The 16,981-nt window shown below is 40.6% G+C and overlaps 1 protein-coding gene across 2 annotated transcripts; it reads right to left on the reverse strand.

The window, feature by feature from the left end:
* Positions 1 to 927: 927 nt before the first annotated feature.
* Positions 928 to 6,821, reverse strand: C3AR1 (complement C3a receptor 1). 2 transcript variants are annotated; one of them, XM_074326073.1, is made up of 2 exons: positions 6,627 to 6,763; positions 928 to 2,496 (listed from the first exon to the last, which is right to left on the reverse strand). In XM_074326073.1, exon 2 carries the CDS (start codon positions 2,484 to 2,486, stop codon positions 1,047 to 1,049), a length of 1,440 nt encoding a protein of 479 aa, XP_074182174.1. In that variant the 5' UTR covers positions 2,487 to 2,496; positions 6,627 to 6,763; the 3' UTR covers positions 928 to 1,046. The 2 variants fall into 2 exon arrangements, with proteins under 2 accessions (XP_074182174.1, XP_019569065.1); XM_019713506.2 differs by having other exon boundaries at positions 929 to 2,496; positions 6,684 to 6,821.
* Between the last annotated feature and the right edge of the window lie 10,160 nt (positions 6,822 to 16,981).

The raw sequence follows: 16,981 nt of genomic DNA on the forward strand, positions 1-16,981 counted from the left end.
TTTTAATGTGAAAGATACTCATTTATAGTCATGTTTTAATAAGTTTGATAGTGTCCCTGGAGGGTACTCAGTCATTTTTCAGTGATTTGAAACTTTTGAAATTCGTGGTTAGGAGAGGTACAAAGTCTAATGTGGAGGAAGACAGAGGCAGGGAAGGAATGAGAGAATTAAGGAGTTTAAGACAAGAAGTGGAAAGTAGATGGCTCTATCAATAGGCAGAATAAACAGAGACAAGAGAACTCCCCAAACGGCAGCTTACAATACCAGTTCGTGAGTAAGTTTTTAGATGCTCTAGTAGTCTGTCTTTACAAGAGATGCTTATTTAGTTGTATGAATGGAATCTTGGAATTCCTATGTCCTGTATCCATGAGTATTCCAAATGGGAAGCATCTGGCACGGTACTCTGCTCCAGAATCAGTCTCATCAATCCTTGTTTTCATAAACATTTTCTTCTTGCACTTTCTTTTTATTTAAAACCATCCCGAATACCACCAACAGCACAACAAGAAAGCCATAGAATAAATGGTCATCTTTCACTCAGAAAAAGGAGAAATGATTTTAGAATGAATCTGGAAGGGAATTTAGATACACTCAACAGAAAATTTAATGATGGAAACATTTTATAATAGACTAGATTCTCATTTATCTCGGGTGGCTTAGTTTGGGATAGAAATAGACTAATGTTTACAATGACTCTCAAATTTAGCATTCATTAGAAATAGAGCTTTTGGGGTGGCCCAGATGGCTCAGTTGGTTAGAGCGTGAGCTCTGAACAATAGGGTTGCCGGTTTGATTCCCACATGGGCCAGCGAGCTGCGCCCTCCACAACTAGATTGAAGGACAACGACTTGAGTTGGAGCTAATGGGCCCTGGAAAAACACACTTCCCCAATATTCATATATATATATATATATATATATATATATATATATATATATATATATATATATATATATATATATATAAAGAAAAAATAAATAGAGCTTTTAACAACTCTGGGGCAGGGCATGTTACACTGGGTGAATACCTAAGAAGTTCTGCTTGGTTCAATGCTCCATATTTTCACACAGCTCTACTACCGTTTGTTTCTGAAAAGACTTTGGCGTATAGCTGGTGGAATGTGTGAGATCCTCACTGAAAGCTGCCTCCAGAATGCCCTGCATGGACTGCCTTGCTTTCTTCCTAAAACCTTTCCCCATGAAGGCATAGAGGAAGGGATTGAAGCAACTATTGGCAGATGCTAGAGCAAGGGCCACATGGTCCCAGGAGAGCAGAGCTTCCCCAAAGGTAGTTTCTGGGTCAATAAACAATAAGAGGACTCCAAAAATGTGGTATGGCGCCCAGCAGACAAGGAAGACAACCACCACCACCATGGCCATTCGGAAGGTTTTGCTCCGAGACTTGGTGAAGCGGCTTCGCCGCACTCGGAAGAAAATGAGGCTATAACAGGTCACCATGACAATAAATGGCAATAGGAAACCCACCACTAACCTAGTGATGGTTATTATCACCAAGGGTGTTGGAACTTGATTGTCATATGCAAACTGACCTAAATAATCATCCTGCAAATCTTGTGATAGTTCAGTCATGTATAAGGAATTGCTAGAGGAACTAGAGAAAAACTCTAAATCAGTAGCGATGAAAGCGTCAGAGTTATCTAGTGGGTTAATTTTGTGACCTTCAGTGGGAAACCCACTTGCGATTGTAGGTAAGACCTCACCATCAGGTTTAAATAAATTATAATATGGATGTTGAGTAGATAATCTAGCTGAATCCCCAGGGAGTGAATCTCCAGAAGGTCTTTGAAATGTTTGAGAATGAAGAACATTTGTTTGTAAAGAGAAATAATCTAACCTATCATCCATTTCTCCAGGCAGCTGAACAGTGGAGTTGTCAAGAGACCCGTTTTCCAGGAGACCAAAAGTGAAGTCTGAATAATCTAACAAACTGTTGAGACCAAAATTGTAGCCACACATATTATGATTGTCCAAGGTGTATGTTTCCCGGTATATGAACACAGGTATACACATTATAAAAGCCATCACCCAGATACATCCACAGATAGCAAAAGCTCTTCTTACAGTGCGGTGATTCTGGCACCAGATTGGCTTGAGTACCAAAAGACAGCGGTCCAGACTAATGGCAGTCAGCAGGAAGACACTGGCAAACATGTTGAGGACAATGATGGAGGGAATGAGCTTGCATAGGAGCCAACCATAAGGCCAGTGTCCTTGGAGAGCCAAGTGAACCAGGGAGAAGGGCAAGGAGAGGCAACAGAGAAAGTCCGCCAGTGTGAGATGGAGAAACCAAACTGTGTTCACCGTCCACTGCATCTTTAGGCCAGCCACCCACAGCACCAGCATATTGCCTGGCAATCCTAGTAGGAAAGTGAGGCTGAGAATGATCATGGAGAGAATTACTTGGGGTTCATTCCAGGGCTGTGAGGGTAAGTCAGTTGAATTGGTCTCAGCTGAGAAAGACTCCATGGCTAAACTTCTGCAAAAAGATGAACAAAAATGTTTAAAAAAACATTATCTTTAAAAAAAAATGAGTATTATTAGAATTCTAACCTTCCCACCTAATGATGTATTACTAGAACCACAAAGGTTCTCACACTGTTTTAGTTTTTATTCCTTGGCTTCACATTGGATCACACAAAAACATTCTCTGATAGACCATTTAAAATGTACTGTGTCAATTGAAGTATGTATCAAAATAATAACCTCACTTAGAAGTCCATATCAACGTAAATTTCTTTTCCTTGAGCTTTTAAGCTCTCATTCTCCACTGGTTTCTTTCCTTACCTAATGTCCCCTATTAACAAACAAACAAATGATACTGATGGACAAACAATAACTTCTAGACCAGAGGTTCCCAACTTGAGATCCATGAAAGGGCTTTGGGAAGCTTCATCACCACCTCAAATGATATGGATAATTTTAACTTTACATATTTTCATTTCTTTGAGGGCAGAAGGTCCATCCATTTCCCCCACCAGATTTTCAAAGGACTCACCACCACCGAATAAGGTGCCCTAGACTGACTTATGTCTTTTAGATACAACCTCAGCTTTTCCTTTTGCTACCCAGTTTCTAAAGAGTTGTTTACCCTCTTGTTATTGATTTCCTCATTACCCATCATTTCTTTCTTGTTTATTTGTTTTTATGATTATAGCGGAAATGATAGCTTTATTATACAGAAGCAGAAAATATGCATAAAAAATTGGAAAATATAGACAAGCAAAAATAAGAAAATAAAAGTTTTATATACCATCAGTCATTAATTACTACTTTAACACCTTAATTTAGAAACTTCTGAATCATTTTATATGTGTGTATACATACACATGTATATATGTATGTATATTTTTTGCTAAGCAAATTTTAACAAAATTAGATCATACCGTGCATATTGGTTTTTAAAAAAATTTTTAATTGTTGTAAAATATACGTAAAATTTATCATCAACCGTTTTTAAGTGTACAGTTCGGTAGTGTTAAATATATTTACATTATTGTGCAATCTCCAGAAATTTTCACCTTGTAAAACTGAAACTCTTCCTATTAGACAACAACTGCTCACTTCCTTTTCCCCCAGCCCCTGGCAATCACCATTCTACTTTCTGTTTCTATGCCATAGACTATGATAAAAATAGAATCATACAGCATTCATCTTTTTGTGACTGGCTTATAGCACTGAACATAATGTCCTCAAGGTTCATTCATGTTGCAGCTTGTGTCAGAATTTCTGTCCTTATTAAGGCTGAATAATATTCCATTATGTGGATAGACCTCATTTGTTATCTCTTCGTCTGTGGATGGACATTTGAGTTGCTTCTACCTTTTAGCTTTTGTGAATAATGCTCTCGCTATGAATGTGGGTTTAAATGCATATTGTTTTATAAACTGCTTTCTTTTTTCAGTTACCAGTTTTCACATTATACAATAAGATTGTACCTTAAGGAATACTCGATCTTTATTCAATTTTTTCCAACTGTCCCCAAACTATCTTTTATAGCTAATTTGCCCACAATTATATCCAATCTAGGATCACACTTACATCAGGATGTTATGTTTCTTAAGTGTCTTAAGTTAGTCTAGTTTCTCTTTTTCAAGGATATTGGCTTGTTTTGGAGTCTCTTGTTCTTACCACTCACTTCTTAACACTGTGCAATTTGTCTTCTGCCCCCATTGCTCCACTAAAATTACCTCTAAATAATAAATTCAAGCATCCTTTTCTCTGTCGCCATCTTCCACAATATAATACATATCATGTGATACACTGACTCCTCAACATTCTCTTCTCTTAGCCTGTGATGTTACCTTCCCCCAATTCTGAACACTCCTACAAATGTACTCTATTTCATAGCTTTATGAACAACTCACTATTCCAAGTTAATGCCATTTTCTGTTCTATGGCTAATGCTGTTTGCTTCTCTCTGCAATTATGTCCTTCACCTTAACTTCCCCTTTCCTCCATTTCTAATCTCGCCCTGTTAAAATCCTAGCTCTTCAAGATCAAGTTCAAATATTATATTTTCCTTGAAACTTCCTCTAATAATCCCAACCAGAAATTAGTTCTTCAGCTTCGAATTATTTTCTTTTTGTGCGTGTGGTTTGAACCTCTTTTCATATTATGCAATGACACATTTTATCTTATAGTTATTATGGTGGCAGTTTTATTTATCATACTGGCCTTAAATTTAATGATGATAAAAATGAATCTTGTTACTAAATGCTTGTTCCACAGAATTTAGCACAATGCCTATATGACATAAAGATTAAATATTACTTATATGTATGGAGGCTCATTTTGGGGGTTTACTTTTTTTCTTTCTCAACTAAATCCCCCCCGCCCCATTTTCCCCCTCTTTCGCCTCCCCCCACCCCCACTCCGGTTCAAGCCGATTGTTTCTCAGTCTAGTTGTGTAGGACACAGCTCCCTGGCCCATGCTGGTGTTATGAGCCTTGTGCTCCCCCATATCCACGGCTGAGGCAGCCAGTCGCTGGTCAGCGGTTGGCCGCTCATGGCAGGCAGCTCACGGCAATTCTCGCCAGCTGCCGGCCGCTCACGCTGGCTGCTGGCTACTCACGCTGGCCACTGGCCACTCATGGCAGCACACGGTAGCCCACGGCAGCACACAGCAGCCCACGGCAGCACACGGCAGCTGGCCGCTCTAACTTCCGTTTTGTTTTCTGCTTCCCAATTCTTACTGGCTGTAACAGCATTTTATGTTTCCTTTTATAAAGGCCCCAAAATATTTTTGTGACTGGAAAATAGTTCTGCTGAGTTAACCAAATGTTGTTGTAGGGTCCTAATTAGCAAAAGTTAAAATAACTAAGTCAGCAAAATAATAAAAAGAAGTGATTATTATCTTTCCTGTTGCCTCACATACTCAAATATTCAAGTCCTGTCAGGGTTCCTTCCTTCCCTGTTTTGCATGGCAGCACCCCTGATCCACTGTTCTATTCCAACACACATATTCATGCATAGATCCATAAAATGTTCAGAAAAGGATAGTCATAGGGTCTTAGGGCCAAAAGGAAACTTAGCAATCACTTCTCCTTGTCTCTACTTTCATTTTGCAGTTTTGACACTGATACTCAGAAAATTAGGTGACTTTTACTATACAACTAAGAGGGTTCTCAGATTTTAGGTCCCATGTGTGTCAGACCAATTTCTTTTTACCACAAAGAATCACGTAACTTAGAAGCCTGTGGTATTGCTAACAAGGGGAAGGGTATCAAGAGCTGCACAAATTGAAATATCAAAGACTGAAGTAACATTCCGATGTAAAGAAATTGGGTCATCCGGTATGAGTTATTTTAAATATCACATATTATCTGTCTTGAAATGAAAGTATATATAAATCAGAATCTTAAAGTCTTTCAGAACAAGATCACTTTTCACATTTATCCTAGGGTTTTGATTGAAAAATTCCTCTACATTTAACATTAGTAGAGAATTTTCTTTTATTTTAGTTTTTAATACTGAATTGACTGGCAGTAACTAATAAGATAAATAAAATACTGAAACTAAAATTCAATTATTGTAGGGAAAAAAAAGTGGATTCCAGAATCAAATACTAATGATAGGATGACAGAGTAAGTATCAAGAAGGAATACGTAAAAGAATATAAGAAAAAGAGAGGGGGGTGCCTGGATGTCTCAGTTGGTTAGAGCTCAAGCTCTTAGCAACAAGGTTGCCGGTTCAATTCCCACATGGGATGGTGGGCTGCGCCCTCCGCAACTAGATTGAAGGACAATGACTTGACTTGGAGCTGATGGGTCCTGGAAAAACACATTGTTCCCCAATACTCCTCAATAAAAATTTTTAAAAAAAGAAAAAGAGAGGGAAATACAATGAGGAAAAAAACATATATAAAAAGAAAAAATAGACAATTGGGGAAAACTGGAATCAAAGGTCAGATAGAGAAACAGCCAATTTAAGGGGGGGGCAATGACATAAAAAAATCACTATTAGTTCTAGAACGAAAATATGAAGAGCAAGGATAATCAAATGTGGAATGTTTAGAAAAAGAAAGGTGCACACGGGGAGAAAACAAAAGAAGTATAAGTTGGAGAAGGAATAAGGAGAAATAGAAGATAATGACCTTCCAACCATTACCTATAATGAGCAAAACAAGCGAGGCACAAGTTACCAGCTGGATCCAGGATTCCTTACCAAAAAGCTGAGACAGTAGCTGAAGGCTTCAGCATAGATCTGGGGGCCTCCCCGAGTCCTGTCTGATCTTCACACTTAACCACAGTCAAGTGTGGTTGGAAAACTTGTTTAGGAAATTTGCTGAGCTCTTCCTCTTTCTTCTCTCTCTCCTCATCTGTGTTGATAAATTGAACCTCACTCTTTTGACTACCATTTGACTTCACAGGAAGAGGTCAAAGTGAGTCACTTTACAGATAAGTAAAGGAAAAAAAGAGAAGTGGGAGGGTATAATTCTCGGACATTTTCTTCAGGACGGAGCATAGTTAGAAAGAGTACTTCTGTACATAAGCTACGCACTTCATTGATGTTTGCTTTTGTTTTTGTTTTAGAAATACACCACAGTCACCTATGGTATGTGTGGGTGGGGATGGGGAGTAGTTGGGAGGAATGACCTGCACAGCCCCATGTAATAAATCTCAAATAATATCACTTACATGCTTAATACAAGGTCGGACAATTAAGTTCACGAATTCATCCTAGAAAAAGTGCTACATACCTCAATGCTGAATATCACTGTGGTCACCCTCGAAGTACTCGCCTTGGGAAGCTATGTCCTGAACATCATAAAAATGTTTTCCTTTCAATATTTCCTTTATCTTCTGGTAAAGAAAGAAGTCATTGGGGGCCAGATCAGGTGAACAGAGAGGGTATTCCAGTACAGCTATTTGTTTACTGGTTAAAAACTCCCTAACAGACAGTGCTGTTGAGCTGTGCATTGTCGTGACACAACAGTCATTAATTGTTGGTAAAAAGTTCAGGTCCTCTAACTTTTTCATGCAGCCTTTTCAGCACTTCCAAATAGCACATTTGGTTAACTGTCCGGTTGGTACAAATTTATAATGAATAATCTCTCTGATATCAAAAAAGGTTAGTAACATCATCGCAACAAGTTTGTGAACTTAATTGTGTGACCTTGTATTTTACTTTATTGCATTGTATTTAGTTTTTTTTGTGGGAGGGAAGGGGAACAGGACTTTATTAGGGACCAATGGCCAAAGTGTTGTCCTTTCAGTCTTAGTTGTGGAGGGTTCTGTTCGGCTTCAAGTTGTTGTTCTTTCAGTCTTAGTTGTGGAGGGTTCTGTTCGGCTTCAAGTTGTTGTTCTTTCAGTCTTAGTTGTGGAGGGCGCAGCTCAGCTCCAGGTCCAGTTGCCATTGCTAGTTGCAGGGGGCGCAGCACACCATCCCTTGAGGAAGTTGAACCGGCAACCGTGTGGTTGAGAGCCCACTGGCCCATCTAAAATATAACAATATTCTGTGATATCACAAAAACCAGGACTGAAATTTCACCAATTGCTTCATATTTTTTTTTTTTTTTTTTTTTTAGGTATATATTTAACTTTATTAAAAACTGTTGAACAGTTTTCCATAGGATCTGTACCATTTTGCATTCCCACCAGCCTATGTATGAAAGGTCAAGTTGCTCTGCATCCTTGACAGCACTTGCCACTGAAAGGTGTTTTTGTTTGTCTTTTTAACATTAGCCATTCTAACAAGTGTGTAGCCATTCTAACATGTTATGATTTTAATTTGCATTTCCCTAATGACTAATGATGTTGAGCATCTTTTAATGTGCTTTATTTGCCATTTGTGTGTCTTTTCTGGTGTGGTGTACTCATATGTTCAAATCTTTTGCCCAATTTCTTATTGGGTTATTAGTTTCTTTATTATTTTTAAGTCCTTTATATATGTAATGTGGTTACCAGTCCTTTAGGAAATATGTGTTTTGCAAATTTTTTCTCCCAATCTGTGGCTTTTTCATTTTCTTTTTTCTACTTTATTGGGGTGACAATTGTTGGTGAAGTTACATAGATTTCACATGTCCAATTCTGTAATACAACATCTTTAAATCGCATTGTGTGTTCACCACCCAGAGTCAGTTCTTTCCTACCCTCTGGTAACCACTAAACTATTGTCTGTGTCTATGAGTTTTTCTTTCTTATTTGTTTGTCCATGGTTCTCTTTTCTGTCTATTTATTTGTATTACATCATCTATAAGATCCATCCATTGTCACAAATGTTCACCATAGAGTCATTTTCTCCTTCCATCACCATATATTTGATCCTTCTTTATCCCTCATCTCAACATCCATGTCTTCTGGTAACCACTAAAATATTGTCTGTGTCTTTATGTATAAATGTTTCTTTCTTATTTGTTTGTCTTGTTCTTTTGTTGTTTTTGGTTTATATCCACATATCAGTGAGGGTGCCATATGGTTCTCTGCTTTTTCTGTCTGACTTATTTCGCTTAGCATTATACTCTCAAGATCCATCCATGTTGTCACAAATGTTCCTATAGCATATTTTCTTATCGCCGAATAGTATTCCATTGTGTATATATACCACAACTTCTTTATCCATTCATGTGTCAAAGGACATTTTGGTTGTTGTTTCCATGTCTTGGCCACCGTAAACAAAGCTGCAATTGAATAATCACACACCATTAGCACATGTATAAATGTTTTCAGATTTCTGTGATACCCAGGACTGAAATTTCACCAATTGCTGGGTCTTTTTTTTTTGATTTTTTCAGGACTTTATTGAGCAATGGTCAAATTGTTGTCCTTTCAATCTTAGTTGTGGGGGTTCAGCTTCAAGTTGTTGTTCTTTCAGTCTTAGTTGTGGAGGGCGCAGCTCAGCTCCAGGTCCAGTTCAATCTTAGTTGCAGGGGCAGAGCCCACCATCCCTTGCGGACTCGAGGAATTGAACTGGCAACCTTGTGTTGAGAGCCCACTGGCCCATGGGGAATCACCAGCAGCATCTAAAATATAACAATATTCTGTGATATCACAAAAACCAGGACTGAAATTTCACCAATTGCTTCATATTTGTTCCAGCTGCTTTGTTCAAGTCAGGATTCCCCCCAACTGTCTACATATTGCATTTGATGGATATGCCTCTTGATCTGTATATATTACATTTGCTTTATGTGTATTTTAAGCCTCTTTTAATCTCTAGGTTCCCCTTCTCTGGTGTGCTTATCTAAATGCATCACATGCATGAAGTCACACAAAGCCTCCACAACACAATGAAGTAGGTACTATTATTATCCCCATTTTACTAATGAGATGTTGACTTAAATGACTTAAATTCTCAGTTACTGAGTACCAATACATGATTTGGATACATGAATCTTATGCACTATACTATGTTTCATATAATACACAGGTCTTTAAAAAATGCTAACAAAATGTATATTGTGGCATATTCACCAATATTATGAAGAAGCATTTTGCTCAAGCTAACACTCATGTAGAATTATATAACATGTTCTGTTACAGAGAAGGGTGGATCCTTACATTTTGATTCCTTGCATTTTCAGTGAATACATTTTTGTTCTGCTTCATTTCACCCTCCTTAATAGAAAGTAAAGGGAGAATGCATGCTAGTGGTCCCCCGTCTTAGGGCAAAACCAAAACCAAACCAGCCTTATAGTTTGTTTTTTTTAATTAAAAAAAATTACATTAGCAAAAAACATACAAACACTAATTACAGATATAGTAGAAAATGAGGTATAAATTAAAATAATCTTTAGGCTCACATCTTTGGTGTCTATCCATCTATATATGTATATACACAAATATATACATACACATATACATATTTTAAAGAGCAACTGTGTGATTGTATTATACAAACTTTTAAAACATTATTTTCTCACTGGAATATATTCAGATAAATGAAAAATAATTGGTTTTTTAATATAACATGTGCCTATCGCAAAATATCTAAACGGTGAAGAAGATATAAAAGAGAAAAGCAAACTCCTCACTAATTCTACTTTCCAAAGTTAAATACAATTACTACTCTTTTAAAAGCCAAGTAGTATTCTACTATATAGATATACCATAGTTTATTTAACAGTTACCCTATTATGGACATTCAAGTTGTTTCTAAATTTTTACAGTTGCAAACAATGCTGCAGCAAATATCTTGTATATATCAAATAAGTTTTTGAGCTTTTTATTTTTCTAAATTTCCAGAAAAAGGGACTCTAATCCTTCCCTAGCTTTCCCATTTTTAGGACTTCCACCTCTCTACTCTTGCCCCCCAAATTCCATATACATACATAGAAAATGTCAAAAAGGGTTGAAAAAAGAAGCAAAACATCTTAACGCATACTAGCAAGAAACATTTGATGCCAAATTATCTGTGTGTGTGGGAGGAATATGTTGATGTTTCAAAGAAGGGGGGGGAAATACAGCTTTAAAACCTGATATTGGAAGGGTAGGGAGAAAGAAAAGGCTTGACTGGGATTCACTTCTTTTAAGTTTAAGGATGACTTCCCCCCCCCCCCCCTTTTTTAAAATTAGTTTCAGGTGTACAAAACAATGCAATAGACATTTATCATTTATATTCCTCACACAGTGATAACCCCCCTAAGGATGACTTTTGATTCTGACAGCTAAGGACAATGGAACAGAAGTGAAGCGCTGGGTCTTTAGAGTCGTTTGGATTTGTTAGTTTAAGTCCTGACTTTGCTACTTACTAATTATGTTAATTTAGACATAGTCAATATCTCTAAGTTATAGTTTTCTCATCTATAAAATAGGTTTAATAGTGCCTTACTGGACTTCCAGAAGAATTAAATGTAGTAATACATGCAGAGTGCTTAGCTCAATGCCTGGCATATTGTAAATATACTGTAATTTTATGTATGTATAATTTAGATAAAATATCATATTTAGCCAGAAGACAAAATACTTTATTTAAATGTGAAATGTAGTCAAGCTGTAATCTTGAATATGCAGACTTTTTTTGAGCAATTCAAATATTTCATGCATAGTATTTTTGCTGTTATATTATTTTATGTGATAGAGAGTACAGGAGAGTGAGAAAAGTTTAATAGGCCAGAGGATGCAATATAAGAGTTTACAGAGGAATAATGTGACTCCAGAAGGAAAAGTATAGGTGGAGTCTGCTCCCTGGTGGCATTTTCTGTCTTGGGTGGGGACTATTCTGTAAGGGGCAGAGAATGAGAACATTCTACACTCTGTGACCAGAATAAGATATGTTATAGGGTCATCAAGAGAAATGAACGAGTCATATTTTGTATCCTATACAGTTTAAAAAGCATTTTCACATAAACTATTTTCTTTGCAACACTCTTTAGTGGACACGGCAAGTATCAAGGTCTTCTCTTTGCTGACCAAGATTCTATAGAACAAGGGCCTTGCACAACTTTACAAAGCTAGATTTTACGTTTAGTTCAGAGTTATGTCCGTTACACACTCACTTGTCTCTATACATTCATTTATTCAACAGTATTGATTGAACTCAAGGATGATATGAGGGTAACTTCACCCCAACCCTCATAACCCTTTATAAACTATCTCAGGGGAAAGAGAAGCCCACCAAAAATATTTCGGTGAAAAACGGAGATGTTTATCTGTACACAGACTACAACAGAATGAAAAAAGAGGTCAGCGAACCAGGATTAGTGTTAACTTGGAACTGATAGTTCGTGTACAGCGTGAACGAGAGAATCTCCGGATACAGAGCAGTGGGTCGTCTTGGGTTGATGGCAAACTGCATGGAGCGAGGTGGACAGGTAGCGGCTGGAGAAGCGAGCGGCGACGCGCGTCCCCCGGGAGCAAGAGTACCTCGGCGCGGCTTTCCGGGCGCAGCGCCCCCGGGCGGCGCAGCCCGCCGCTCGGCGCCTCCCGCTCCTCCTTAACCCGCGCAGGGAGGCTGCGGCGGCGGCGGCCGGGCGGGCGGGGGAGGGGGAGGGGCGCAGAGCGCGGCGCGGAGGCCGGGACGGAGCCGGGGTCTGCAGAGGAGCCGAGGCGAGCCCTGACACTGTCCGTCCGCCTTCTGGCTCCTCGGGAGCCCGGACTGGCCGGAGCCCGAGAGGTGGCAGTGCGGGGAGCCCCACGCGCGAAGGGAGCGGACCGGACGGGACCGGACTAGAGGAGGCGCTGCCGCCACAGTAGCCACTGACGGGAGTCCGGAGCCGCGGCCTCTCGGACCCGGTTGCCCAGGCCGGCCCAGGGAGAGCGGGGAGTACGAAAACCCCACCCTCTGGGGCACCCCAGGAGCGGAGGCAGGAGCGGGGACGAGAGCCGCCTCTCCCTGTGGAAGAGAAGACCCTTACCATCCGGGCGAGGGAAAGAAGAGACCCTTATAGGGGACGAGTCTCTCCTTCCTGGAGACGAGGAAAATCCCCGCACTGGCCCGGGAATAGACCTCTAGAAGTACAAGGGGGCGATCCTTACTAAAGGAAGCAGAGTGAGACCGCCCCGGCGTGCCTCCACCCCTCCAAACACACTCTCAATACTTCGGGACTTTTGAGGCAAAGAGAAAGGGGGTATGCCTATGGAGTAGGCACTCTCCATCCTCTCCAGTAATCACGGGAGAGGAGTCTTACATTCAGAAGCAGAAGACACTCCAGGGAAAGAAGAGGAATCGGCTTTCAGCTTTTCGGGAGAGGGGAAGAACTCCCCCCTCAACTTCCTTGTACCTAGACAGTGGAACAGGGCAGAACCCCTGCGCTCAGATCTCCGTCAGGCAGAAAGAGCTCTCCGCTCCCGAAAGATCCACTTTGGGGGGGAGGGGGACTCCCCCAAGGGGGAGGAGACAGCTCCTGGTTGGGAGAGGCTCCTCCCCTCCTCCCCAGGGTATCTGGCAGAGTGTGGGGGGTGTGCCACCTTCCCCAGGTAGGACCTCCTTCTCCGCCTCCCCCTGCTCCACCTCCCTCTGCTCCTCGTCCCCAGGGGACCCAGTTCCCCTCCCCAGCTTGGGAGGCTCAGCCAAGTACAGCAAGAGCCACTGAGGATGAGACTCTTCATCTGCCTTTGAAGAGGGGAATCCCTCCAACCCCTAACTCCAGTACCAAGGGGTTCCCTCCGTTTGCTGGGGGAACCTTGGAGACAGGTTAGTGCATTCTCTCATCTGCTCTCTGTCATCTTTAGGTACTAGTGGATGTAGGGGAATGAGATGGTGGCTCTTGGGTTTCATTACTGGGGAAGGTAGAATGATAACTCAGAGAATCTCTGGGAAATGTATTCTGAGGAAGCTTCTGGATTGGAACCCACATCTTGCTGAAGAGGCTCTGAGGTTTTTTAGTGTTTGGGACTAATAGGATGGGATTCATCTGAGGTCCCTAGGGAAGTGTATATTGCCATGCTCACAGCAAGGGATATCAGAGAATGCCCGCATTTTCAGAACTCCATTCATACTGAATAGCGATGATTGACATATCCCAACCAGACTCCCATACCACCCTCCATCCTTGGGCCCTCTCACTCCGAGAGTGGGCCCTCACTAAAGTCATGATGGCATTTCATGGCCTGGCCTTGTTTAGGGCTTCCATTGGTATTATATTTTCTTATCTGCAACCCTAGGTCAGCTCCACCAGAGCTGCTCTCTCCAACCCACTGTGATTACTGCTCTCTTGACAAGAAAAGCAGTCTGTCCCCACTCACCATAGCTCAGATACCGAGAGGCCTCCTTTCGTGATATTCCCATGTCTGGCTGGAAGCATGTCTCTACCAATAGAATCCAAAGGGATATGGGAGTCCCACATGTCCCGAGACAAGAAGTAAGGGCATAGGGGAATGCCAACTCCTGGGTTGAAGTTCTTCCCTAATGTTGACCCAGTACCACTGCCCCAGTTCCCTACCCGGCTCCTGTCCTTTGCTGACAGTTCCTTAAAATAAAATAAAATATCAGATCCTGCATAGGAAGAGAGGAGTGAGGAGTGTTCTGCTCAGTCTCCTTCCAGTCTTCCATCTAAATAAGGTGGCCACCAGGGAGATTTGACCTCTGAGGAGTTTCCTTTCATAAAAGCACTTAATAATCATCTTCTCCCTTCCTGTTTCTTGTTCAGTTCTGGGTCTCTGGAACCTTGTATTTAAGTTTTCCTTCATAAGATAGGAGTCCAGAATCTTCAGAAAATGCAGGGGAAAAGTGCCAGGAAATCCTTCTCGCTGAGTCTGGGCTATGTGTTTAGTAGAGCTCTGCCTTTCAACCTGGCATCACTAACTGGGTGCCTGCCTCCCTGCTTTGCCATTAGGAAATCTGTTCTGTGAGGGGTATTACATCCCACAGCAAAGCCAAGTAAGAGGCTTCATCTTGCTTGGGATTTTATGTTTTCTCCTCTCCTGTCTGGGCCATGGATGGACTACTTAAGTCCCTAAGTATATCCACTTGGTCCTGGAAGCTACCTGTTAGTAGTGGTATAGGAGTTTAGGAGACAGGGCGGTAACCCAGGTTTGTATGGATATGTTTCTTAATTTAGATGAATGTGGCTCTATATCTGTGTTTCGAGTGGGTATGTAGCTCGAAACAGGTTCATGTGTGCTTTTCAGACTAAGCCTCCAATTACCTAGAGTTACATGTTTCTGGTAGGCCTCTAAAAGCGGGTGCTCCTGTGCAAGGACCTGGGGAGGGTGCTGGTTAGGATACCCAGCTGGGAGGAAAGGCCTGGCCTCCCCTGGCCAGTGGGAGCCCTCATGAATGGCTCCGTGAAAGTCATCCCAAGCAGCAGGACAGCCCAGTCTCAGGTTGGGACCCCTTCTTCTAGGACTAATAAGAGAGCGTCTTTTGGTATCTTTGATCTCAAAAGCATGAGGATCCTTGGCTCTTAACCCTAGAACTCCCTCCCCAACTTTTTTAAAAGAGCTGGCTTTGGTATAACAGTGGTCTGTTTCTTACAAAGTACTGCACCAGATGCTGGAATGCAACTTGTTGAATGGCTCAGAGTGAACAGCATCACAACACCTGCAGGTGTACCACCACCACACCTGCTTGCTCTGAGTTTCCCTAATTCTCCTTGCCCCTGTGGAATCATTTAGAAGCACATGGCTATGGGGCTGAATGAACTGTGATTTAGAGATACTTAGATGATATTCCCCCATTCCTTCATCTTTGGAGTTTACTTGGAGTTTACTTGGTCCTGGCATTGGTCAGCAATGGGGTGATACGATCCCCAAAAAGAAAGACTTGAGAGTCTGACATCCCGAAAACTATTGCAAAGTCAGTACAGGCTTTGCAAAACCATTGCAGGCTTTCTGCTTCCAGTCTTACCTATACGATCTGTGAGTTTTCTAATTTTTTTTTTTTAATTTATTGGGGTGACAATTGTTAGTAAAATTACACAGATTTCAGGTGTACAGTTCTATATTACATCATCTATAAGAGTTTTCTAATTCTTAATTTCAAATATTTTCTTTTATCCACATTCAAAAATAATCATAGCTACACTTTACAAATATTAGCTGAAGGTAATCCAAACAACAACCCTATGTAGGTACAGTTATCATCTCTATTTTATAGATGAAGAAACTATAATACACAGAGGTTAAGTAACTTGCCTGAGGTTGCACAGCCAGTAGGTAGTAGAGTGAGGACTGAAACTGAGGCAGCCTGACTGGTAATTGGTCATGTGGTTAACTTTGCCACTGCTCTATTGATTTTTTCTTTTTTAAAGATTTTATTGGGGAAGGGGAACAGGACTGTATTGGGGAACAGTGTGTACTTCCAGGCCTCTTTTTTTTTTTCAAGTCAAGTTGTTGTCCTTTCGATCTTAGTTGTGGAGGGTGCCGTTCAGCTTCAAGTTGTTGTGCTTTCAGTCTTAGCTGTGGAGGGCACAGCTCAGCTCCAGGTCCAGTTGCCATTGCTAGTTGCAGCAACCTCAACCCCAGGATTTAGGAAAATTGTATTTTAACAAGTACGCTTTTATGCTAGATAACAGTATCCTGAGCAAAGGAAAATCAGAATTCGAAAATATATGATAAATAACTTATTGTGTGTGAGTAAAGAAGAAAGAGATGGGAAATATGTTACTATTTCTTCCTACTACTATTTCATATACATACTGCATATGACATAGGTGGAGATATGAAAATCACAACTTTTTAAATATTTAAATTGTATCTAAAAATAAACAAGATTTGAGACGGATGAGGCCTCCGCCATTTCCAACAAAGGTGCTTTTGTTGAACTTGATTAAATCACATACACTTAGAAAGTCACACGTGAGAAAATAAGCTTGGTTTCTAGGACAGTTAATCTATTCTCCAGCCCAGAACGTTTGAATTGCGTAGCTACTACCCCCTAGTGGTCCACAGAGGTGAATTCCAGCCAAGACTTTTAAATTTTTCTTAATTGGGAAAGAACAAACTATCCTGTAAAGATGGACAGAAATGATCATTCATTTAACAACAACAACAAACTATATGGAGGTCTTATTTTATTCTGTAAACTGTAGTAGATGTTGGGGCAATACAAACATGCTTCTTGCCCTTGGAAAATAGATGTGG

The sequence above is a fragment of the Rhinolophus sinicus genome, linkage group LG02, assembly GCF_036562045.2.
Source record: "Rhinolophus sinicus isolate RSC01 linkage group LG02, ASM3656204v1, whole genome shotgun sequence".
NCBI classification, from domain to species: Eukaryota; Metazoa; Chordata; class Mammalia; order Chiroptera; family Rhinolophidae; genus Rhinolophus; species Rhinolophus sinicus.

Bases quoted from the DNA above. Each gene is read 5' to 3' on its own strand.
- C3AR1 (XM_074326073.1), bottom strand. From the start codon at position 2,486: ATGGAGTCTTTCTCAGCTGAGACCAATTCAACTGACTTACCCTCACAG.